Here is a 26,827-nt window from a genome sequence, read left to right on the forward strand (position 1 = left end):
GTTAGCGTGTTGGACATGCGCAAACAATCTTGGTCCACTCCGCTATGTTTTCAAAAAAGTGTATATGAGACTTGGTCAAGCACTTTGGACAACATATGGTGTAGATAAAGCGCTCTATATTCATTAAGTGAACTTCATTTACTTTTGTCGACGTAAACGTGTTAACTAAAAACAGTGCATGGAACATGAAATTAAGGCACCTTAATAAGCATTGCTTAAAGTTATCAATCACATCAATATTGTAAAATTCTTACCAGATCTAGAACCAGTCACAGTTAAATACTTTACCTATGCATTTGGAAGGCAAAGTACCAAGGGTTTGAACCCTATCATCCAGAGTCAGTGCGCATGGGACCGTTTGAGTCAAAGTTTGAAATGTGTAATACTAGAACAGCTGGAGCAGTCCTTCCGTGCTTGCGGGATTGAAACAATTTCCGTAAACAAAGTCGCCTGATGAGGGCAGAGGTTACGTCTGATAGTTATCCACTTGTCATGTCGGCGACCACCTGAACCCGTGAGTTTGAAACAAACCCATCTCCACGTCACAGGTGATTCAGGGATTAATTTCAAATGGCAGCACACTGACATTTGATTCTGCCGGCAGCCGACGGAGATGGAGGTTAGATGAATATTGCCTCTGCAGTGTTGGGCCACACATTTACATCTGCTGCCTTTTTGGCATCATCATCTCTCTGCTGTGCTGTGTGAGGTTGACGGTCTCATCAGTTTTGCTAACACGTCGGTTTATATTTACCGGTACACAAAAACAACTGAAAGAATGACAATTTGTGGTTTCTATTACTCATTTGACGAGCATATCAATCTATTTTTCAGCTTTCTTCACAGGCATTTAAATAGATGGATACGCGGTATGAAGAATGTCATTTTCACAGAAAATGCGCTGCACCACATGGTTGCGACCAGCATTAAACATTCAGTCTGAAGAAAGATCGTACTCTAAAGTAGTAACATGAAGCCTGTTATGAGAAGTTGACCGATTCCCTTCTCCTTTCATCCTTTACATACTCGGTTGAGGTAACGTAGTCAAATGTCTAGCCCTGTTGCTAACACATCTAACGTATATGAATGAATTGAACAAAATACAGTACGTTTAATTGAGTAAGCGTGATTAGACTGAATGATTTAATTCACTTAATTAAGAGGATTATAAGGAAGAGGAATCACTCTGCATTAACCTTGCCTAAAATATCTCATTGTATCCTACATTACCCTATTTGAATCAATGACAAATGTAACCCCATTAAAGACGACCACAAGTACCTTTCAAATGAAACCCTATTCTGCTCCTATCTGGGGCTGCAATTTATCTTTATCTCAGACACTGTAGCTATTTTACTGCATCCACTGTCTAGTACTTTCTGCACCAAGATCAATGGCAACTTTAGCCCCCGGATTTAAAATGATGGTCTTGAGTCCTTGTTTTGCAAAAGCTCGAGCTGAGTACTGTGCACTGCAGGCTCTTATGATTTGCAAGCTTTTTCACATGCTTACTGTATATACTGTAATAACCTTTTATACTGAATTCACTGGCAAATTACATTATATTTCTAATGAGCTGAAAGCTGACTTGCTACTAGGGATAGATTGATTATCAGTGCCGTTATTTAGCATTTTTACGAATATCCGCATCTGCCTTTAAAAAAAATATCTGACGGCTGATAAAAAAAAAAATCACTTGAAAGCTGTTGACTTCAGGGAAAAAAAATATTATTTTTTTAAATTTAACTTTGTAAGAGATGTTGTTGGCCATGGAATTCTCTGCCACTTCTGTTTTTGTTTGAAATTACAAAGTAAAACTAAGATAAGTAAAAATTTTACATTTCAGATATTTGTTTGAAAGTTTGAAAAACTTTATTTATACTTAATTTATAATAGGGAGCTATTGTATGTGTTTTTATTTAACTTTTTAGGGCACTCTATTGACTATGATAAAAATAAAAATAAAACTCCAATATTTTGCAAACCTTCAAAGTTGTTCTTATACTTAAATAAATAAAATTTTGACACCATTATTTTAACTTAAGTGAAAGGAAATATTGGCTCTAAATACCAGCTATCAACCTCCTGGTTACTAATATTGAGTATTAGTATCGGCCCTGAAAAAAATATCGGTCTCTCTCTACTTCAAACCATAACATGGCACACCCATCGACTGATAGAAATGCAGCTTATTAAAAACAAGTTTGAATAAAAAAACAACAACAAAAAAACAAAACAATTATATCCTTGGATTTTGGCCACCATTCAATACATTGTCTGTTAATATTATTCTGTGATATGTAGCACACATTTTCACATGGCGGTGTTTTATTACAGCCAGTTATTGCCATGACATTCAGAATGTCAATTTTAATTCACTGGAACATGTTCTAATTTATGTTTAACATGCACCTGTATTAAGGTAATGCCCCTGGGCTTGCAAATTCTTTGCTGCCTCAATCAGATTCGCTTGGTCTACCGGCAGGACTATTTCTTCACTATTTCTTGGTTCAACATGAACATTAACAGTGACAAACCTATTGTAAGTCCCCTCTGACTATGGGGCAGCTTACCATATATCAAAAATGTAATATTGATAGTTTTGGGTATTAGACTTCGAGCTCTTGTGCAAAAATCACAACTATGATCGATCATTGCTGGGCAACTCATCCATCAAATAATGAGAAGAAAGATTTTCATATCAAACATGGGCCACCACCTCCAGCAGTGTTTTGACTCCCATGTGAACACACGGCAACCAGCCAATGAAACAGAGGCCGATACATCAAGCCGCTGTCATGAAATTCACACATTTGCCTTTGCGCCGATTTCATTTTTGCAGCTTTGTGCAGAGTTTCAGGTGGAACTAATCACAAAGTTCCTCTCGGGCTATTTTCACAAGGTGATTGTCCACTTTCTCCCGCCGTGTAAATTGTCAATAAACTCGGGTTTACATCCAACTCATCATGTCTCCCTCAACATGGCACGACTTTGATACCGGCCAGCTTGTGCTGTGACAGAAGTCTTGTTGCTTGGCAACAAATCTAAGTTTGGAGTCCAGTGTGACGACCGGGTTGCGAGGACAGCCTGGCAAGTCTGTACTGCACACGGACGTGCTGCTTTTTTCCCCATAACTAAATAACTATGCTCCTTAATCCTAACCTTTCAATATCCCCTGGAGGATGTATCAGTAAATAACACACACACATGGATGTGAGCTCGTCTCATCTTCTGGCTTGAAGGGGAATTAGAGAAACCCATCCGTAAACTCCTCGGGGCGGCACTGACATTAAACAGCCGAGGTGTTTGCTCGATCGATATGGGTGCTTTGGAGCAGTCGCACCTTTTGGACAGTCATGTGTCCTTCACAACCGCACAGCCCCACATGAGACGTACATACATCAAAGAGTGACGGCCACTGCCGCGAGATGGAACTTCCCAGAGTGTGAAAACCGGCGGGCAAGACAGATTTATTTTTAAGGAAATAAACGCTGACTATAAGCGCTCATAACGAGATGACGAATTGGTCCTTTGTCATTAATGGCTGGCAGAGTAACGCTGCATTGGTAATATGATGTTCCCTCAAAGTGTAGTTTATGGCAACGCTGTGACAACTCAATTCATGATCATCTTATCAAAGTTGAGCAGCCAATCCTGCAAGGTCACAACTGGGGGGGGGGGGGAGCCAATACGCTACTTAATATTCACCAAAGAGCCTCCCCTCCTTTGTATTGAAAATCAACAAAGGGAGAAGTAGGGCAGAAACGTCTACCTGGATTTTAACATTGGTGTAGCCATTTGTAAATTTAGTCTTGAGTTTTAGTCCAATTTCAGTCACGCCGGTTTTCATCATAGTTAGTCAACCTCATCCCGTTTTTATTTAGTCCATTTTTAGCCGACTATAAATCTAGCATTTTAGTCCAAGAAGTCCCAATTAGTCCCAGTTATTGTTCATTAATGAGGGTACTAGTCTAGTTTTAGTCCGGTGGAAAATGTGTGTTGACGAAATTATTTTCGTTTAGTTTTTGTTGAGGAAATTAACACGACATTGTAACCTGTTTGACTGAGTGACTCCATGATACCAAAGGTCAATTGAGAAGAAAAGCAGCCATATTCTCTCAGCAGTTCATTACACTGTTGAGACTAATTAAAATACTTCAGTGTAATGCTTGTGTATATACGAGAGAGAGAGAGAGAGGGAGAGCACATATTTAGCCAAGAATACTGTTTACCCAGGCCACGGAGGCTCCTTATTTATGGTTTGTCACTACTTACATACCATGCCCTTAAATAGTGCTGAGCGCTCTAATAGATGTTGTGCATCAATTAGTTGTTGGTGTGACATTTGAACAAATAAACAACTCCCCACTAATAGATGCCTACCTACAACGCACAGAAGAATTAGGTGCTACTAAGGGCCTCATTTATAAAGGTTGAAAACACACAAAAGGACGACTGAAGGTTTCCTACGCCACAGAGAAGAAGTGCTTCTCAATTATTTTTTTTGGTACGCCCAACCATCCATGAAGACGAAAATGTTTTGCGCCCCCTCAACTCCGTCACAATTTATAAAAAGTAGAATTTTCTATCAATTTGTTTTAAGTACACCTCTTCAGAGAAGCTAATACTCCTTTGCACACTCTCTGATAATAAGAGCACCACTGCCACCTACTGGAGTGGATGTGCAATTACACTTTACTCTGATATGGTCAATATCAAACTTTCATGTTCAAACAAAATCAATATAATAATTGGGCACATAAACTTTATTGTGCCCCTTTTGCTGAGAGATCCAGCTCATCGTTACTTCATGATGTTAAAACACTTAAGTTTGAGTTTTCGCGAAAACACTGTTGCCGTGGCAACACTGTTCACCGCTAATTTTGAGGATCTCAACATGCACGAAAACTCATGAAACTTTACAAGTTTGTTTTTTTGTTTTGTTCAATTGATGGATGAAAGATTGTAAATTTGTTCAAGAAATTTAGCTAGACTGAATTTTGTCAAAGGTTTGTACATATGGCCAACGTTCTTGAGAGAATATTGTGATACATTACAAATCCCCCCAAAAAAAAAATTATAATGATTTTTCAAACACGTGATTGGCTGGTCATACAGCAGTGGCATGAACTAGATGGAATGTTGTTATTTTTCTGATGCAACCTTTTGGCAACAAGGCAAATAAGCCCCAATACTGCAGAGAGCTGATGCTTAAATCATACCTCCAAGTCACTCACAGCAGAGAAAAAAAAAAAATCCTAAATTTGATTTTATAGGGGAGCATGAAAATATTCAAGCACAGGAGGGGAGAAGTCAGCACAAACAAATCAAAGACTGCGTGGTAAAGGAGTTTTATTCATCTGCGTCAGAATGCTGAAGCAAGGCAGAATTAATTCTGTTACATTTTGTCTGATGTTGTAAGATGAAACCTATTTAGTTCTAAAGATCGGATAAATATTTTTTGTTTGGTGTTTAATACAAGACAAAGAGAGAAATTTGTAGATCCATTTTTTTTGTGCAAAGCTTGATGGCCATGGTTCGCTTAGTTATTGTGGACATTTGCATGCGCTCACTTGTGCCTCCGTGAAAACCTGCCATTATCACGTTGTCAGATGTCAGGCTGCCAACGGGTGGCTTGCATTAGCAGATCGCTGCTGAATCACACGACATCAGTGTCGTGCATGTTTATGGCACTGATGGCGGAGGCGGGGGGGGGACTGCAGCACAACGGCACCAAAAAAAAAAAAAAACAGGTCTCCAAGGTGATCATGGCGATTTCTGAGACTGAAACCAATGTGCTTATTATGATCCTGGCAGGCTAAATAGGCTGGCGGACAAGCCGAGGGCCTGATGGAGCGCGGTAATCAGGAGCAAATTGCAAACTTTCCTTCACCTCCCCGCCTCGCCTTGTATTATAATCAAACGAGTTGCACAAGGCACCGCCACATCCATTAAAATATCAAAAACGAAGTTAACTTCTTTCAAATGGAAGTTACTTTAAGCATAAAATGGTCAGCTTGTACCTGTAGCCGGGTCCACAGTCCGCACAATCAAGTGGTCATCCTGGTGAACCCACTCGCCGTTGCACTTGAAGTAGATCTGCGTCGCCGGCGTGGATCGGCAGGTGAGCATCACTGGCTTGTTTTTCACGATGAACTCGTCCTCCGGTTCCACCAAGAAGTGAGGTAACAGGTCGGAGAAGGCTGCAGGTTGCGTCGCTGTGGCCGCATGCTCAGAACCTTGAAGGAAAAACAAAAATTGTTTTTTTACAAGGATGCCAAAGACAATATTTTCTCCTGAACTCTTAAGAGACAGCAATTGTGATCACTTCACTCAAAGCAGACAAAATATTTTTTCCGAGAAAATATGTATTTGCTTGCCCACTTTGCAGATGTAACGGCTTCACTTCTGGGAAGATTTTGGTGCACCTGCACTTGAACAGACCCTTTACTCACAAACTATGGGGGTCACATTTTTTTTTATTTGTTAAAAATGTCAGTTTAAATCCATTTTAACCTGATAGTAGTAAAAAAAACAACAACAACCTCATTTGTGAACAATTGGGCATGAACTAGCGCAAGGGACCTTGAGCAACTGAGGATTCTATAGATTCAAAAGCGACAGGGAATAAGCAACATATCTGCTCAACAATTAAGTTTAAGCATTGAAAGGCACATTGATATGTTGCAATAAAATAGTTTAAAAAATTGATCGATGCCTTGATAATTTTAGGGAAACATTCTAAAGGATCCTAGTAACGACTAGCCTAATTTAAATTGACAATATCATCAACACATTTAGAACATTGGATATGTATGTAGGGTAGGGACATCAATCTTTTTTGTCAAAATGATAAAAATAACTTGGTCATATTTATTCATTTTCACCTAAAAAATTAATCCTAACAGATTTGACATTTTGGGGTTAGTTAATTTTGTTCATAATTGCATATTGTGAAGTAACTTATTATTTTCAACAGCACATAACTAAAGAAAACTTAAAGAAAAAATAAAAGAAAAACACATTAAAACCGAAACAGCAACTGACACAGCTTCAATAGCAGCATCATTATTGGTGCAGGTGGTTTTTGGTCAGATTGCGGATCGAGCCGGGTCAGGTTTGGCTGCTAATGGGTCAAACGTGTGGGTTGCGGAGGCGGGTACGGTATCGAATATCAGGGCCGGATCTCAAAAATAGATCTGAGCAGGGGTCCAACACAGTCACGGCAGTTTACAGAGAATACTGAAATTCACATTGTATTAAAAAAAAAAGTGATAAATGACTTTAAATCGAGCTGCCATAATATTAATATCCGACAGAAAACGATACGATGCATGACGGTTATGTATATCTTGTCACACCCGGGGTAAAAATTTAAAAGGCAAATGACAGATGGACAGTGATGGTGAGACAGAGAGCGAGTGTGTGACGTGGAGCACAGTTGGCAATGACGCAGCTCGGCCTTGTGTGCTCGACTTGGCGGGATCAGTCCATGTCTTCACTCCAGCTCTTAATCACGAGCCTTTAAAAATCACTCTCGATGGACCCTTGGCCGTAAATCCTGTCTCGGCGACGAGGCCACTTCAAACAGTGTTATATGGATCCTGTGTACTGTGAGAGCCAGTCAACATAAAACCTCATATCGGATACACACAGGAGATGCTTTATTCCTCTGATGTGCGGAAAGACGCTGTTCAGAGACGCAGAAGCTGTCCTTTAGGAGCACAACGATACAAATTAGACAAAGTGCAATTTCTGCAGAAATTGCATGGGAATGCTAAAAGGCTGAATGCTATCAGCTGAATGTTAAGATTTGAACGCATTTGCTTGGGAAGTAAATTGAAAGATAAATTACTTAAGTACTAAAGTGTGATCCAAGCAGGGTCTGAACTCAGGTACTCCATGGAGGAAGGCAATTACTCGAACCATTGAGCTAACTTGACTAATAGCGTATTTATTATGAAAAATGTCATCTGATGTTGAAAGCTAACATGCATTTGATCATTTCAGTGAAAATCTGATAGAACCATCGAATGTACTTAAATGAGATCCAAGCGGGTTTTGAACCCAGGTACTCGGTGGTGGAAGGCAATTGCTCCAACCACTGAGCTGACTAACGTGACTTGTAGGAAATCATGCTAATTGCGTATTTCTTTTGAAAAGTGTCATCTGATTCTGAAAGCAAGCATGCATTTATTAATTTCAGTGAAATTAGAATGCACTTCTTGATATGATAGTCAGTTGGTATACATGCATATCACTGCTTCAGCATTCCCAGAATGACAGCTGAGTTCTGCACATTCCGAAAAACGGTGAAGAGGAACGCTGAATGTGACAAGCAAGCCTGCGGCAAAGCACCAACGCCGATTCCCTCCAAAGATCTTCAAGTTAAAGCGAGAGGGAGAGGACACGGGAGTAGAAAGAAGGAAATAACCTCTTTACGCCGCAGACACTCCAGGGAGGCCCAAATGAAAACCCTTTAAGGATAGATATTAATTTACTGCCTTGAATCCAATATGGCTGACAGAGCAGGCATTAACAACCTTCTCCATCACTCCCCATGCAGCAGGAGACGTCGGAAAGCCTCATCTCCCCTAATGAAACGGCGGCGCTTGTGATGACCTTTCGCTCCATTCTGCCACCCCTTCGCGGCCTCTCCACGCGGCTCGCCGATGTTCGTGTCACAGATGATATTAGATAGCATCGTAAACACCAATCCTCGTATAAAGACATTTTCCGGCAGTTCCTCCCCCCCCCCCCCCCCCGCAACGCATTAGCGCTTTTCCTTTTGCTAGCCCCCTCATGTGCTGAGTTGCTAATCTATCAGGGTGAGATACAATGAAGCACACCATTGCCGCTGAAGCCCATTAATGTTCCGTGTACATGTTTAACTCTTAATGAAAACTAAATGTGCTGTGTCCGATGAAGGCCATGCATCACTTGCTGACACGCTGCCTTTTTCTGATTTTCTGGGCCCGTTTTAGGATTGCGGGAGGAAAATTAACATGACAGCTAAGTATTGAGTACAACCGAGCTGCCTGACAATGCACATTTGCGTCTACTGGATGTGTCAAATTGTTGAGTGTTAAGGCCTGGGCCCTACAAGACAATTACTTTAAAAGGAGAGGCAACATTTAAACAAGAATGCTCATAAGTACAGTTTGGTTCAGCAGAGTCGCTTGGTAAACAATAAGGCTTGCACTTCCGCAAGTGTTAAGGCAGGAGGGCTGAATGATAGTTGCATTAGCGACACAACAAGTGTTAAACTCATAGGAATATGGCTGCATCTTTTAGTCATTGATACAGTAATTTCATAATTCAGAAAATTTCGTTTAAAATTAAAAAAATATATACTATACTATAAAAAACAAGTGTGATATTGATTTGTTTTGAGGTCTATGATCTGCCACTAGATGGCATAATTGCATTTGTAAGATAATGGTGACAGCCCAGTGCATTTTTCATTTTAATTAAGAGCTATCTAATCTTTAACATGTACTAACTTGTGAAATTCTGCACATTTTTAAAATTGTAAAATACAACTTGACCCCAGTTTCTTCAAATATATGCATTATTATTAAATGTATTACTGCTCAATTTTGACGTGGATGTGTCTGCTGTGTTGCGACTGGATTAACCGTGCGTTAAAAAAATTTTAGTGGCGTTGAAGGAATTTTAAATTACCTAAAATATAAAGCACTCATTTTGACTCCCCTTCTTTTAATACATTTTTCTTTTTCTTGTTACAGGGAAACAGTTGGACTTTTTGGTGTCAACCGATCAATAGGGACACACAAACTGACACTTAACAAGCCAATACAAGCGTTCAACTGTGACCAGTTGTTCATCAAAGAGCTACGGAAAAATGTGTCATATGTGTGTATATTTCTCTTAGAATATAGTGATTTAATCAAACTGACAAACGACAGTATAACGCTTTAGACAACAAGGACATGTTCACAAATAACAAATGACATCCCATTTCACAAGGATGTTAATTACAGGCCGATACAGATTTTCTTTACTTGAGTTTAAAAATTCCATCCCCATGAAGTGATATTCAACCCGAACTAGAGGATGCCATTTTTTCGGGAATCCTGCACCATGCCTTCAGGATGGGAGTCAACTTTACCTTTAATCAAGACTGTCCTCCCCTAGAAAACGTCTTTTACGTGCCCCAAATTACAAGCAAGCGTTATGTATTCTATTTTAGCAATCAAAAAGGATAAACTGACCGAAAAAACACACACAAACACTAAACTCAACTGTCAAAAAAATAAATAAAAATAATTTAAATGTTTCTTTCCATCAACTTACATACTAACATTATCCAAAAGAACGATAAGACCCACAAGGCAATGCTACGTCCCGTTGCACTGGATTCGTTTTGTTTTCACCAAGAGCAAAGGGGACAGGATTTTTTTTTTTCTTAAACCTTCTGAACAACTGACTGTGGTGATCCCTAATGGGACAAGCCCAAAGTCACAACAACAGAGGAAGTTAAATCTGCAGCAATCTTGCTTTTCCAACCTGCCAATGAGAACACAACTGACCAGTCTTTGACATCTAGAGTTGTTAAAAAATGTTGTGCAGTACATTTCTGTTCTGAATTGAACTTTTCAATAACTATTATTAAGGAGACAGCGGAACCTGTCAGAATGTTCTGAATTCCTGTTTCAAGGCGAGTGCTGTGTATTAAGATGACTAATGCCACTCAGAGAAGTTGCCATAGCGAAGGTTTTCAAGGACGTAGCTCATTGTCCTTAATCGACATCTTCTCTGCCCGTTGCTAAGATGGAAACTCCATTTTGCCTCAATCCCTTCAAAATGTGATCAATCAATCAATTGGGCACAAATATTTTGCCTGTCCCTTATTTGATGGACCATGACAGCAGTAAAATTGTCAGGTTTGGTTAACCTAGAACATTGAATAGGATTTAGATTATTTTTGCTCACGAGGAGAACAGACAGAGATGTACACAGATAACAATCTCCTACCCATTCTGAGCACACACCGCCGAGTTCTCTCTTTTTAATCGGATTTTTCCTAGTTTACACATATGTTGCTTCAAGGATATGAGTCTTCGGCGCTGAAGGTTTCAACAGTTCTTGTGATAAGGGCACAGTTTCTGCCCTGCAGCTGCAAGAGCATAAGTCATGCTTGGCAATACTATAAGTGTAAATATGAATTAACTTATGTACATTTATTTTAACAAAAAATGTACAAAAAAATCCTTCTAATAGGAATGAAAGTTGAAGTAGAACACAGTCCAACTGGTCATTAACCAGAAGAAGTCATGCCCAAAACAGTGGACCGCACTCACCTTACACCTGTCAGCTAATGAATCTCAAACAAACTCAAAGCGAGTCCAGCTGACATGCATGATGAAGGCCTGATGATCATGTGACAGCGTGAACTCACCGCTGGCTTCTCATTTGAGGGTCACATTGAACCCCCAACTGCACTTGGATGCTTCCACTTGGTGTTTGTGTGTGAGCCCACTCGTGTGTTGGGGGCGGGGTTAGTCTTGCGTTTAACGACACGCCTTTTGGGTTAACGAGGTCAAACACGTCATTTATTTTGAAAAGTAAATTGTCATTTTATGGGAGGACATTCTGGTCACGCGCGGTGTTATATCAAAGCCATAATGAAGGGCTGATTTGTAGTAAATTGGCTTAGATTATTGTCATGGCACAGTGTACTTCAAAGTCAACGTGCACACACACACACACACACACACACACACACACACACACACACACACCCACACAGCGGGAGTATCAGCCACTTAACAGAGTCGTTGCAGGTCAATGAAGAAATCAAATAGACATACAGCAGCACTGCATCAGTTTCCGCTGAACGTGATTGGCTCAAACCACAATCTGAATCGATCGATATCCAATTTCATTGACAGGACATTCTCGTCTACCCATTTTTAAATGCAAAGAGCAACATTTCATGCTAACCAAAAGATGGATGCAACATACAGACTCGATATTTGTCTGCAGCTGCTCTTCCCTCAAGAGACATTTGGATTGACCTAAAATACACAAAAAAGCCCACACACAATCCCAACAAGGGTGCACCAGCTGCCAAAGTTCCGAGCCATCATGTCCGCGGCAGATTTTCCCTCCGCACATGGGCCACAACATCTCCTCGGTCCAGCTGACTATGTCACCTCCCCAGTGAGGCACTGACTACATGTGCAAGAGATGGTGAAGTGGAAAATGCAAGAAAAAATCAAATAAAATCTTTGCTGTTTGTCAAACTTTTTTTTTTTTTATAATACACTAATGAAGAGTCATGTTGAAATGGATTTGTTATATCCTCATTTATTCGCCACCACATTTCCACAAGCCATCTTGTTTATTTACCATTTGCAAAATAAGCCTTAAATTATTTAATTTTGTTCTCTAATGGCAGCACAAAATTTCTGAATATAAAACAGTGTGAGGATGTCAACTGGGATATAAAACAATAAACAGAGAATATAAATAAATAAAACCACCGTTCTGTCTTTCTCTCCCATAGCAACAACAGTCAGTGTTCATACCTGTAACTACATGCAGAAATCCATAAATTAATTTACTGTCACCTTAACTCTTTTGACTTAGCGCTGTTGACGTGAATTGTCATAAACGGTGATTGGTGTTTATTTGGTACTTTATATGCATATAGTGATTAAGAAAAAGGGGATTGATGTACTATCTTGCCAATTTGATCATTGTTTTCCTAAGTAAAAACAGATGTTTGCAAATATCTTATTTTGATTAAAAACAGAAGATAATCAGTCTTCTTTCATGAATGACCAGAGAAATCAGTGAACAATTACTGTCGATATCCTGAAATCAGAGGATTTGGACAATTACGCGAGTAATCGATGGAGTAATTGATAGGATAAAAAGCGTATTTATACGTTTAATTTTTTTTATGATAGAGCATACAGAAGGCTTTGATGCAGCCTTTGAACTGAAAAAAGCAATTGTAGTTATTACAAAAACGGCCAGTGGGTGGCAGCAGAGAATAAGAGATCAACCAGGGCCATGTTGCAAAATGTCGTTTCCCCACCATTTTAAACAGATTTGTGTACAATGATGAAACTTAGCTATATTCTAATGCTAAATGCTGCAAAACAGAAACATACGAATATACTTTTTTTCTGCTGAAAGAGAAGACTAACCTTTCTTTTTGGTAGGTTCCATGTTTTTAGCAATAGAAGACAATATTGTATTGGCCTTGCAAAATCAGTCAATATCCAGTAAAACAGGCAAGAGCGAAGGGGGTTGCTTCAGTTAAAATGGCTGGGAGTGAATGAGATAAATGTTGTCACTGTTAATGTATGCACTGCGAAAGCTTAAAATATTTTGAACGCATAAATGTTGTTAATGCACAATTGCTGCCTCGGCTGTAGTGCAGTATATATCCATTGGAGTAGGGTTTAATGGAATTGATTGATTTTTTTTTATATAGTATCTTGTGCCTAAAGGAAAGGCATCATCGAGCATACGACGCATGATCTAAATCACAGTGATGAGCGGCAGCTAGACCACATGTTTCCTGACACCCTCGCCATCGCTTCTGAAATTAATGCAATTACAGTTCCTATCCAGACTAATCAACCATTTCATGTTAGGCTGTCATAAAACACAAAGCTGCCGTAAACGTGCGTTTGGTTAGATGAATTGGCTCTCCAGTTGCTTTTAAACCTCTGAATATATTTACTGAGCAATCAGCCTGAACATTGAGCATGAGGGGAACAGGAATGCTGCTTATGTTAAGTTAAAAATAGTATAAATAAGCGTCTGACAGAGTAAACAATGCGAGTGATCAAACGCCGGAAGAGAAACAAAAATGGGATGTTAAAAAAAGCCAGATATAATAGAGTTCACAGTTGAGCGATGACAAATATTTACCTTCACATGTCAGAAACTCAAATAAACATTTTGCAATGAGAAACATATTATGAAAGCTGGGGAAGGGGGGGGGGGCAACAAGCGTGTTGGGCCAACACAACATGCAATGAGGAAATGTAGATGACTGAACAAAACCGCTCTCTCGATCAGTCAGTGGGAGATGAAGAATTATGTATGTACATAATGACATAGGCTCGAACAGAAAAGCAAAGATGTACACGTTCGTGCCATTATGCTCACCGTGGAAATAATCAATCGCCGGCACACGGAGAGATAACGCACCTTGGAGAGCGCGACATTAAATAAACATGTAGCACGGCAGCCTAATCACATCATGTTTGTGTCATTGGCGGAAGGAGGTGGAGATGGAGACATCAGGAAAGATATCAAGATTGCGACGAAGGACAGAAGGACGGGACGGGACGGGACGGTATGGGGGAGGAGAGAATCTAAACGCTTCCAACTCATCATTGCAATTTCCCTCCATTCAAATGAATTGAAAATTGGCTACAAAGCGTGTACATGGATGCAGGCTTGCTTCTGGGTACTAATGATGCGCTGCAGACACCGTAGCACGATGACAGTGTTTCCATGACAGATGTGCTCCAGAGGCTCGGGTCACATCATCAACGTTGAGAATTGCCTTCAAAAGCTTCTCGCATAAATCACATCGCAGGCGGCGTTTTCGGTGATTAAATAGCGTTTGGGGCCGTGTCAAATCGTGTGTCCAAAGGTAAAGAATTGAGCTGTTAGTTTTGTAAATAAAGTTCACAATAGCGACACGATTAATGAGCCTCGTCGCTCTTGAACGGGAGCGCTCACAGCTGCTCATTGGAGCTTGTTGATTATTATTTAATACATTTTGCTGGCATCTATTTGAAGGAACATCTCAGCGGGGGTGTCGCAGCCCCCTCGCTTGACGCCGTCTTGAAAGACTCCTTTTTCTTGAAACCCGCGAGATCCTTTCAGGTTTGTGTTGATTTAAAAGAGATGACATTTTGAGTCGCCTGTTAGTCAGGTGGCTTGTGCATTTGATTGTGCAAAGGTGTGTGTGGGTGTGCGAGCGACAGAAAGAGAGAGAGAAAGCGTGAGGGGGGAGATGGAGAGAGAGAGAGAGAGACACACAGGTGAGAGAGAGAGACAGACACGGCGAGAGAGAGACAGACAGACACAAGAGTGACAAAGAGCAAGGAGAGCGATACAGAGACACAGAGAGAGACAGACAGACACAAGAGTGACAAAGAGCAAAGAGAGAGAGGAGAGAGATACAGAGACGAACACACACAGACACAGAGAGAGACAGAGAGAGAGAGAGAGAGAGAGACAGACACAAGAGTGACAAAGAGCAAGGAGAGAGAGGAGAAAGATACAGAGACGAACACACACAGACACAGAGAGAGACAGAGACACACAGACAGAGAGACAGAGACAGAGAGAGAGAGAGAGAGAGAGAGAGAGAGAGAGAGAGCGAGAGAGAGAGAAAGAGAGCGAGAGACAGAGAGAGAGAGAGAGAGAGAGAAAGAGAGCAGCTGTGAGTCTAAATTTGTATACAGTACATAACAGCAAGCACGCTAACATGAGCAGGATTGATTCTTTCCGATTTGTTAAAGTGAAGAAACCTCTGATGCAGCAACCGTCTTACGCCTCTAAGAAGCGTCATTAACATTGGGAGTCCTTAGATTGAATGAAATATCCACTGGCATCCATGCGGTGTTAAAGATGATATTTTATCCCCAGTCGTCTCATCTTCCTCATGGCTTCTGTTTTCTCGACATGCCATTTGCTTGCCGGTTGACCAAATTATGCAAAAGCTGCCGACCGCCGTTCCAACAGTTAGCAGCTCCGTTCTACTATCCGTTTTCTTATATTGAAATGAAACACTGACCTTTACGAAAAAAGCAGGCATACCGCTAATGAAATCTAATCTAGAAGTACAGTTGAGGCATTTGGCCGTGCCGAGTAATCTTCAAGTGGGCAATGTTTCCACAGTCCTACTGCAATCGGTGTCCTTAAGCCAAGGTTTATTCACTGGCTGCGGCTCAGAATAAACCCGGCTATAAATATTCCAGTTACGATGCATTCGCCCGGGTCCTTATTCCTTCGTCCTTAATAAACAAGTGCAGTGAGATTAATTAGCGGCGGGAGACACAAGTCATGCCTTTTCCAAGACTGATTCCGAGTCAAATATTGTCAGCTTCTTCGTGGTCATTGGAACATTGGATACATTTTGGATACTGAGAAAGCCGGTCAGCAGTGAGAATGCTGTTGAAACTGAGTTAGGATTAGATTAGCAAACTTGTCAAAATGTCCAAATGATGTTATGAAGGGTGGTGTAGTGTGTCTGGGCTGATCAAGAGACCATATTTGGGATGCATACTGTTGTTTCTAGTCGACAGACGGCGGAAACACCTTCTCATAATTTTGGTCTTTTGACACGATGACAGCTAGAGGACTTCAGTGGAACAACAATCTGAAAACAACCGACCCTCTTCATAGGCTGATCACGTCGCTCGTTAGCTTTGACTTTGTGACATTGGTGATTTACTTGTCGAATGCAGATTTGAATGGCAAAACAACACTAGCCTTATGAACTCAGTTTTCTGGATCAAAACGCATCTTTTAAAGAGGTTTTTCTCAAGCTTATGTAAGACTTCACTAATCACTCCAAAACAACAAAATATGTCATATTTAATTTCCGCTTATCCCATAGAGATCCGGACATTGACGTCACACGTCCCAAAATGGCCGTTAGCGCATCCATTTCGGCATCATAGAAAACGCGTCTCCCACAAACGTCACACCTTAACAATGATTGACAGCTGTTGTGGACCAGCTGCCACAACGAAAAGAAGCAAAAAAAAAAGGATTGAGTATGCTCCAGGTTACCAAAAGTGAAACAAATGCGTAGCCAATGTTGCACGTTGTACATGGTGGCTAAATCAGCAGATGCTAACTGTTACCATACGCAAAAAGTGGGGAAAATAATCAGTTTTGTTAATTTGTGCTGCTACGTTTTAATAGATATTACACAGTTGAATTTAATAACTGACCAACACCATAAAGAAGACTTTTTACGGTATAAATGACGGCGGCCGCGGCCGAATAAGCAGCTGCCAAGTTGCTAACGTACATAAATAACAATGCAGCATTTGTGTGAAACTGCTAACTTCAATGGCATTTTGACTACACAAAGCGGAAATAAATTTGGATTGTACAAACTTGTACAGCCTTTGTATGATCAGATTTGAAAGCACTCACCGGCAAGAGAGGAGGTAATTCCACATAGTATCTGCAAAACAGGAACTGTGCCCTTACCACAAGATAGCGGCTGAAACACTTTATAGATTAACTGTTGTTGTTGTTGAATCCTTCAACGCTGAAGAAAGACACGTCTGTATTATTATCTGCACAATCACTCATATCCGTGATGGTTGCTGCTGTGTTTTCCCCAAACCTTTAGAGCAGCAATGACTGTAACTAGGGACCGCCCTAAAAGAAATAAATAGAGAGGGCTCGACAGAATGTGCTTTAGAGCGGTAGGAGATTGTAACTGAGCACACCTCTGTCCGTTCTCCTCTCGAGCAAAAATAATCTAAGTCTCTTGTCTTCCTTCCTTGTCTGTTTATTAAACGGTCTAGGTTGCCCTCCAGATCTCTATTGACCAAAAATAATGACTGAATCTGAATATTTGGTCCCCAAATGTGTCCTCTTCATGAGTATTTTATTTGATGAGCTATGACGACGTAACCGGAGGTTTCATCTTGTACAACGATAAAATTCACACACTCCTGTAGTGCGATTTTACCACACAGGTTTCTAATGCGTTTTCAGTTTATCCATAGAGTGAAATTTCACCAAGGCCACGTAATCCGTAAAGAACATCTGAAAAGGAAGCTCTATATGCCATAACCTCGCTGAACATGCACAATGTCAAGAGGTCAGCAAAGGTGAAAAGGCTGCCTAGAAAAGTGCCAAGAGCACTAAGGAATATATTTGTGGATTGAGTTCAGCAATACATGACAAATTGAGACGGAACTCTATAGAATTTCAAACATAATGTAAGGAATTATTTCATAGGTATTCTACAAATATGTTTTTATTTTTAGAGAAATTGCACTGCTTGCATTTCCATGTGCAGCCCATGCTGCGAGAACAGCCTTAAGGAGGAGGATTCCGCATGGCTTTACTCCAACTATAAATGCTGCAAAGCTTAAAGGAGTCACCTGTTTGGGGTTGATGCATTTCAGCCGCAGAGATTTTAACATTTTCTGACATAAGCAGACACAATCCTCAGAAGAAGCGAGGCCGCCAGGAGGGGCAGACAAAGTCGTAGTCTTTGCCAATCCAGGCACGCACCAGCCTTCGGATTTGAAGACTCCTTGTGCTCAGTCGGAAATGAGGTTAAACTCCAAGCAAGTTGATTACAGCAGAAACCCGACAGGCGGGGAAAGGAGGCATCCTTAAATCATTGACATTGTAGGAAATAATGGGAGGGAAGAGGAAGGCAAAGCCAAGGAACTATTAAGATTATCAAGTTAATCCTTTAATTACCGGATATGCCTACAGCTAAAATGAGAGGTTTTGCATATTGTATTTCACAACTGTGGAACAATTTCCTTTGCGGCGTGCGAGGTAGACTGCCAGAAACGTCAGAAGCTGTGAACTTCAAATGAGTGGTTTCCAATTTGGCTTGGAAATTATATTGTTTATAATGCAGGAAAAACAAAAACAAATTGCAATTAAGTCAAAATGTTGAAATAGAAGTGCTGGCTAAAACATAATTTGGGCATAATTTCATTGATTCTCGAGAATTGAGTTGTCATCGTTGATTAAAAAAAAATCAACACAGAATAAAGTACATTAGCTGCTGATTCAGTCTCAAATACTACGTTGTTCATTTACCAAAAATTTGCAGTCTTTTAAACGTTCACTGTGACAACTTCACAATGTAAACAAATCAGTAAATTGTTCAATTAATTGTTCAGGCCTAATTATAGTCAAATTAATAACTACAGATAGACGGTATGTTTTTTTTTTCAGGGTGGATACCAATGCTGATTGTTAGTAGTTAAGGAGGCCGATGACCGATATTTGGAGCCCAAGGGGGAAAAAATATTGGCGTCCAATTAAAAAAAAAATATATATACAAATGTCAATATTGACTTTGTTGTAATGTCTTAAAGCATGTTTATTAACAAATTTTCGGACTTTTTCAAAATGTCTAAGTTTTTATTTTTATTTTATTTTTTTATCTTAGACAATAGACATCCTTTTAAATTTCTTATAAAATGTTCAGGGAGCTCTCAAGGTTATCAGTACGTCTTAAAAAGTTATATGGAAACATGTAAATACCATAGGTCTAGTTTTCTACAGTAAATAATTACCTCCAAAATTTTGAAATACTTAAAATCTTAAACTTTCACATTTCTTTGTTTTAATGTGAAACAAAAACAAATGGTTCAGAAGGTTCCCAGTGTCAGCAGCAACTCTTATAAAGTTAACTGAAATTTAAATAAATAGATTTACTTTTTATCGGGCGTCAGATAAAAAAAAACATTTGCAATACCGATATTCGTCAAAATGGCCAATATCGGCGCCGATATTCCTATTAATAATAATCCAATTTGAGCATATTTACTGTAGATTATTTTCTCAGTTAAATCAAAGGCTCTGCAGGACAAGATTACAATTAGCCAAATGACCAACAATCAAGGTCAGAGAATACACAAAGCTGGTTACTACGACAAAATGTTTCCGTCAGCTTGAAATCCATTTGACACAAACTGATGTAAACACGGGGACCCCAGTGACACTTTCCGACTACCTGCTCCCGCTCGTATCATCAGTTACCCTCCACTCAATAAAGACCCGGGTGGGACAAAATTGGGGGGATTAGTCACAATCAGCTTGATGGATTGCGGGGGCTTCGTCGGCATTGGACGGCGCATCCGAATGCAACGCGAAGAGATGATCCATAAAAAGTGTCACCTGCTTAAATAATGGCAGCACCTGTGCTTCAAAATAACACCGCACTGCAAAAAAATTAAAAAAAAGACAAGATGGTGTATGTTGTCAACTTAAAATAATGTCTTGACTTACCGCCGACATAAAATGTATGTGTTAAAGGAACAATATGTTGGATTAAAATCAAAACAGCTACCTAGTACATAAATGTTAATTGGCTAAAGGAAATTTTCTTTACCTGTAGGGTATGCCACTGATTACAAATAACTCCAGGATCCACATTAAGATCCACTTCGTATTTCCGAATTACAGGAGCAAATGAACAGGTTCATGGGTCCAAAGTTATTATCCAGATAATGCACCTAAATAACTCGCTCATGTCAGATGTTAATGTGGAATCCGGGTAAACAGATTAGCGCACAAACAATCTTCGTTGACCAGGGCTTATTAGCATAAAGCAGCAGAGGATGATGGGAACGTCATTAGCTTTGATGATCTTCAGCCACGTAGTTAAAATGGATGATGGCGCTCGTAATCAATGTGATTCTTCCTCTGGGCAGCGGGAAGATTTTCAAGGCCATAATATGGGGAAAACGTAAATGTATTTATTTATTTTTATCTACCCGGCAGGCCTGACAAACAGTATCTTACTTAAAGTTTTTCTGTGGTTCATCATTATTTGAAAACGCAGACGCTAATATGAAGTCATATCGACGGTCTCCCTACATGTTACATCAAACATGAGGAACATAATGAGAGCCACAAGAACCGAAGATGCAGACGTGCCGCAACGGCAATAGCGAAGATAAACTCGTTTCGCGCGATATTAATGCCAGTCCACACAAGACAAGAAAATAAATTAAGCCGCTTTGGAAGAGAACGATAACAAAGAATTATGTACACAAGTGTGTGTACGTACCTATAGATGACAAACGAGCCTTGTTATCTGATGACGTTCCCTCTAAAGCACATCTGAAATGTTTGTGCATTTTAAGATATCAGCTTAAGGCAGAAGAAGCAAACTTAATTTCAAAGTCAACAGGTTAGAAATTATTCCAGTTTTTCTCCCCCCCCCAACATCCTCCTGACACTGCAACTGAAAAAAGAGCCAAACTTACATACAAATAATTGTTTTTGAAGAACAGAAAAGTTACCCCCGCTTCCTAATTGCTTGAAAAGTTCAAATACCTCAGAATGCAAAATGTGTGATCCAGACACAAAAGATTAACTCGAGGTGAATACAAATAAATCTCACGGCCGTAAAAACAATTCACAGCAGTCAAATTCAAAAGAACAGGACAAACGCAGCTCGTTATAAAGCTGTCTGTCAGCTGTGTAGTAACGGACATTATCATTAATTGACCAATTAATCGATTGCTAGTTGCTAGCAAGCTAGCATACTGTTTTGGTGTGTGTATGTGCTGTAAATGCTCATAACAATTGATCTGAAAGAGCTGTAGATGATTAGTTATAATGAAAATAATTACAAACTCACTCCACGTTACATTTACTATCAATTTCACTCCCAGCCATTTTCACTGAAGCAACCTCCTTTGCTCCTGGCTATTTTACTTGATTTTGACAGATTTTGCAAGGTACACAGAATATTCTGTTCTATTGCTGTAAAAACATAAAATCTACCAAAAGAAAGATTAGAGTCTAAGTATAATTGTATCCGTTTCCGTTTTATAGCAAATAGCTATTAGAATATAGCCAAGCTTCATCATTACTCACAAGCCTGTTGAAAACACTGGCAAAAAGAGCTTGTCGCAACATGGCCATAGCTGATCTCTTGTACTCTGCTGCCACTTACTGGCCGTTTTTGGTAAAAACTACCATTGCTTTAAGCGACCTATTCATGTCAGAAGCTGCATCAAAGCCTTCTGTATGCTCTCGCATTCAAAAAAAAAGTACAAATATGATTTTGGGAGTGAAGGACAAAGTATTTTTTTTAAATTGTGTTTGAATGAGTTAACCAGGGACGTGCAAAATGTGGGGCCGACCGGGCAGACATCCACCTGAGTATGTAATCAGAAATGAAGAACCCAACTTCACTTCATTATAGGTCAATACATACGGGTCTGCTCTCATGCAGCGTGCACATCAGTGAGGTGGAAATGAAAGGGAATACATTGAGTAAAAAAAAATAAAACAATAAATGTGAGTCTCTACCTTAACTGTTTTTCTCTCTGACACGCTAATTTGTCTTTTGCAGCAACATCACAAGGCCGATGTATAAAGAGGAGAGGAAGATGACAGAGGATGGTGCGCTTGAGCACAGCGCTTGTTCTGTTTTAACCCTGCAGATCAGATGTAATGTTTGAGGCTTTAAGTCGCTTTAGGCACTGTCTGCCGATGCCGACATAATGGAACAACCTCAAATCCTTCCACCGCTACATCACACTCAAACTTCACTTCAACAATATTCTTTGGAAGACTGACTGAAGGCTCTTGCAATAGATGCGTTTCTACAAAATATTGCATGAGATCACAACATAAGACATAGGCAGTCATAGGGTACGCTGCTAACTTGTCAAAACTCTGCTAGGATCGACTCAAACTGTATTTAAAGAGACAGTGTGTAGATTATATTTATTTTTTGCCATCTAGTGGTGAACTAGTATAATGCAACAATCTAAATTCGCCACACTTCGCAAGCCTACCACCAATTACGCTTACGCTAAATTCTTCTTTGGGCTATCCGTAGCAGAAAGATGGCGGCGAAACATGCCAGTCTCCTGTAAGGTGTGGCACGACCTATGTAATCAAATTATTGATAAGTAGATCTACGATTATATAAATAGATGTACATTGATGTGATAGAACATATATATTTTTGCATATTATTGAAATTAATAGTGGGTTTTTAAAATGAATGAACATTGAAAAAAATCGAAAAATTCTACACACTGTCGATCTTTTAATTTCAAAATTGTACCACCCAGACTTTGCTAATCTGTATTATTTATAAATGCGTATTCAAACAAATATGAATTCATTGACCAGTATTAGCTCTTTTAAAATGGGCCTATTTTAAGAGAAATAAAAGTACTTTTTAACATTCCAACCCCCACCCAAAAATATATATTTTTTTTCTCTGTTTGTATTACAGAAGAGGATTAGGGCCAGTGAAGAGAAGAAGAAAAAAGTTTGGCAGGATTCTGACGTTATTCTCAGAATTCTGACTTTAAAGGCAAAATTCTGAAAATAAAGTCAGAATCCTGCCAAACATTTTTTTCTCTCTCTTCATTGGTCCTAATCCTCTTCCGTAGTTTGTGAAGTTAAACAAATACTAAAGGACAAATGATCAGATTGCAAAATAGTTGAATGTTCTTGCCTGTAATTGTGGGAATGCTGGAAGCATTAGCATTCAGCTTCCAGCATTCCCATGCAATTTCTGCAGAAATTGCACTTAGTCTAGTTCATATCTATTGTTGTAAGGGACTAAAAACAAAGTTACTTTAATCATTACCGGACAATGAATGGGTTAGTGTCATTTCATTATGCTAAATATGGAATAGACTGCTGATGTAATCATATGGGACAGAACTGTTTTCCATCTCTTTGTCAACCAGATTGTTAAAAGTTGCAACAACTCTGAAAGAGTTTGATATAAAGAAGCGGGTGACATTATTTTGGATTTATAGTAATAGTCAAGCTTTATGTTAATATCTTCTAAGCCAACATCCACAAACAACTGAATTGAGTTGTGACTGTCAATACAACCAATAAAGATGGATTTCTCAAAGTCCAACAAAGATATTGATCATTTCATCTGCCGTTTTATCATCTCACATTGAGTTGCAACAAAAGACCCAAAATGAAGTGTTCTGAACTGATGCTGAGAGAAATTGAATTTAGCAGCACAATGGCGAGCTTCTATGGCTTTTCTCTCACTTTAGCAGAAGGGTTACGGCCTTTTGCACAATACACAAACTCCTGGAGCTGTCCTTGAAATCCTCCCTTTGTGACTCGGCCCATTCAATCTGTCATTACGACAAGCGCGGGCAGAAAAGAAAAACACAACAAAGTCAGCGGGATTGTTTTGTTACTGTAGTATACATGATGAGCGTGGTTTCCTCCCGAATTCCCCACAAACAAAAGCAACGATAGTTCGTCCGGGGTTCCTTCCTCTTTGCTGCCTTTCCAAATCCTTTTAGAGCTGTGATGGCCATGCTCCACATTACCCGGGTGGAAATGGCTCCCACAGCAAACTCAGTAATGTGCTTGAATAACCACAAAGCATTAGGTGACAAGAAATAAATCACTTGAGAGCGCCAATAGAGGCCCAGCCTGGAGTCCAACGGAGAGATTGCATGAGGGCTGTCAGTGACTAAAAACGATTCGGTGTGTGGTGAAGAAAAGAAAGTGCTGGTGACAAACAAAACTGGCCTTGCTGGATTGCTAAACTACCTGGAAATACAAAATTTCCTTTGAAAGCACTTGAATGAAAACATGTAAAAAAGAAAAAAAAATTGGGGGGGCGGCCATTTTACTACTTGCTGTACATCACTAGGTGGGTTTCCATCCACCTATTTTTATTAGAATTTTCACGAATTGCGAAAAATAAACTGAATGGAAACGCCAGAAATTCGAGAGAGAAAAAAAGGCCCAAAATTCGCAAAAAAAGTTTTTACGGTTTTTGAAGCGTATCGAAAAAGGAAAATGCGCATTTTGGCGATGGAAACAGCTTTGCCGGATAAGCGACTACAAGACCAGATATACGTCGCACGCTTTGACAGATAATAAGTCACACGCACGTTTGTAGTCAGAATAAATGGCGGATGATAAAGTAAGATATGTTTGGAAAGACAAAGAAACACAATTCTTTTTTATAATTAATTAAAGAAAAAAAAAACATTAATGCAATTTTAGATGGCTTTATTAACATCAGCTCTCAATGTAACGACACACTTCACTTACATGCGGGAGGGAAGCCAACAAGACAAACTACTTCCGTTCAGTCCGTCGAAACCAACATTCCCACCCGGAACTCCCCATTGTCCCAAAGTTTCGTCACAACAGCGTCATCCCGCGGTGCATATTCGCAAAAGAAGAGCGGATGGAAACGGGTATAAGTTGCATGTCCGTTTTTGCGCATTTTCACAAAATTTGCATACAAATTTCAAAACATTTGGATGGAAATCTGAACGACTACACGGTCTCACAATTTGATTTGATTCCAATGATTTCTGCTTCAATTTAACGAGGTGCAAAGAATCATCATGATCTACTCCAGTCTAACTCGATAATGCTAATTAGCGCGCTATTCGCTGCCCTTTTATCACTCAAAAGAATGGCTATTCATATAAAATGCAACAAGAGCCCTTAACAGCTCTAAAACCGTTCCACAACACCTTTCAGGCGTCATGAATACAGCTCATGCAATGAATGAATCACTAACATTTGAAAAGTGGGACTTTCGGTGCTAATATGCTCACTTGGGGAAGGTGATGGCAGGCACATAGCTCCCATGTGCTTTTGAACACATTTAAAAGAATAAAAACAATAGGGTGGGAATCTTTGACTGGCTCCGGATTCGATTTGGAATCGATTTTCGATTCGAAACGATTTGTTTGAGAATGATTTCTGCTTCAATTTATAGATGAGCAAAGAGTCGTCATGATCTACTCCAGTCTGGCTACGCTAATTAGCGCGCCACTCGCTGCACTTTTATCACTCAGAAGAACGGCCATTTATACAAAATGCTTCAGGAATGTAAACGAAGAAGCATCTTAACATTACTCACCGGCATATGCTCGTCGTACGCTGGAGAAAAGCAACTTTTATTGGAATAACTTGATTGCGAATTTGGGACATTTAAAATCGAATCGTTTTTCAGGTAAAAAGTTACCAATTTACGACTTAGCCTCAGAAAACAGGTGAGGCAGGGGAATCAAGATATCTCACTCAGGCCGCTGCTTGCAGACAAGTAATGCACTCCATTTTTTTATTTGTATTTTTTTTTACTTTTGCTTCCAGACATTATTAATCAATAATCTTATCCAAGATATGAATGGAGGTGACTCAAGGACAGTTGTCATTTTCTATTGTGATAGAAAACGTCAGTGACAAAAGGCCTCTGTTTTGCACATTTGTATCATCTTGTCTTTATTGCCCTTGAGATTGTGGACATTTGATTGAACCAAGATACGTTTAAAATGTCTACATTGGGTCTTATCATGGCCAAGTGGAGGACATATGGAGTGATTTATATTGCACTGTGCCTTCTTGTCAGAGATTTTCAGCAATAAAAAGTCACGGGCAGACACGTGATTAAAATTAAGTTCAACTGAAGATATAAGCAAATCACTGCCACGATTGCGAAGTCGATAAGACAAAGACTGGATGTGACGTCACTTTTTAATGATGAAACTTAATGGCTACATTTGTCTTACCTCTTTAATGCATTGCTAATTGAGTTCTGTAATGAATTCACATTTTCAATATACACAATAATCCTGTGTGACAGACAATCTAATTCCCAGGCTAAGTGGCATGCCATTAGTTATACAGCACAAAAAGCAGTGCAAGTGGAGACTGTTATTAGGTTATTAGCAAGCATCGCAATCAAACAGGCAAACTGAGAGATTCACTGTGAAGACAATAATACTTAAGCCCCACAAAAAAAAAAATCACATCAATTTAATATTCTGTAAGTTAGTAGTTTGTTGCCTTCCAGAACAAGGCAAGGACCAAAATCTTTCTTAAAAATAAAATAAATAATAATAATAAAAAATAAAAAGCTTGGCTGATTTTTAATTTGATTTGCATCCCATTTGATCAAATTACTTTTTATTTTATTTGTTTTTTTAAATCTACTGTGTGCTTGTTTGCATTTTAAAATGTAAAGCGTGTTTATAAATACAATCTATTACTATTACAGTTCACATATATACTCTCATGAAACCATGTTCAAAACTAAAGTATTTAAATGTCCATGTAAACA

At 39.4% G+C, this 26,827-nt stretch overlaps 1 protein-coding gene across 4 annotated transcripts in view; it reads right to left on the reverse strand.

Annotated features, from left to right (window-relative positions):
* The window catches only part of unc5a (unc-5 netrin receptor A), a 180,644-nt gene that overhangs the window by 86,093 nt on the left and 67,724 nt on the right, over positions 1 to 26,827 (reverse strand). For 3 of the 4 annotated variants that reach the window (XM_086084677.1, XM_086084676.1, XM_086084675.1), the window contains exon 2: positions 6,024 to 6,239. In XM_086084677.1, coding sequence (XP_085940803.1) covers positions 6,024 to 6,239 — 216 coding nt within the window. Of the gene's footprint in view, positions 1 to 6,023; positions 6,240 to 15,799; positions 15,907 to 26,827 lie in introns of those variants that run through there. The other variant, XM_086084678.1, reaches the window with a different exon arrangement.

This window comes from Leptonotus elevatus, chromosome 9, assembly GCF_054856555.1.
Source record: "Leptonotus elevatus isolate MCC_2025b chromosome 9, RoL_Lele_1.0, whole genome shotgun sequence".
NCBI classification, from domain to species: domain Eukaryota; kingdom Metazoa; phylum Chordata; class Actinopteri; order Syngnathiformes; family Syngnathidae; genus Leptonotus; species Leptonotus elevatus.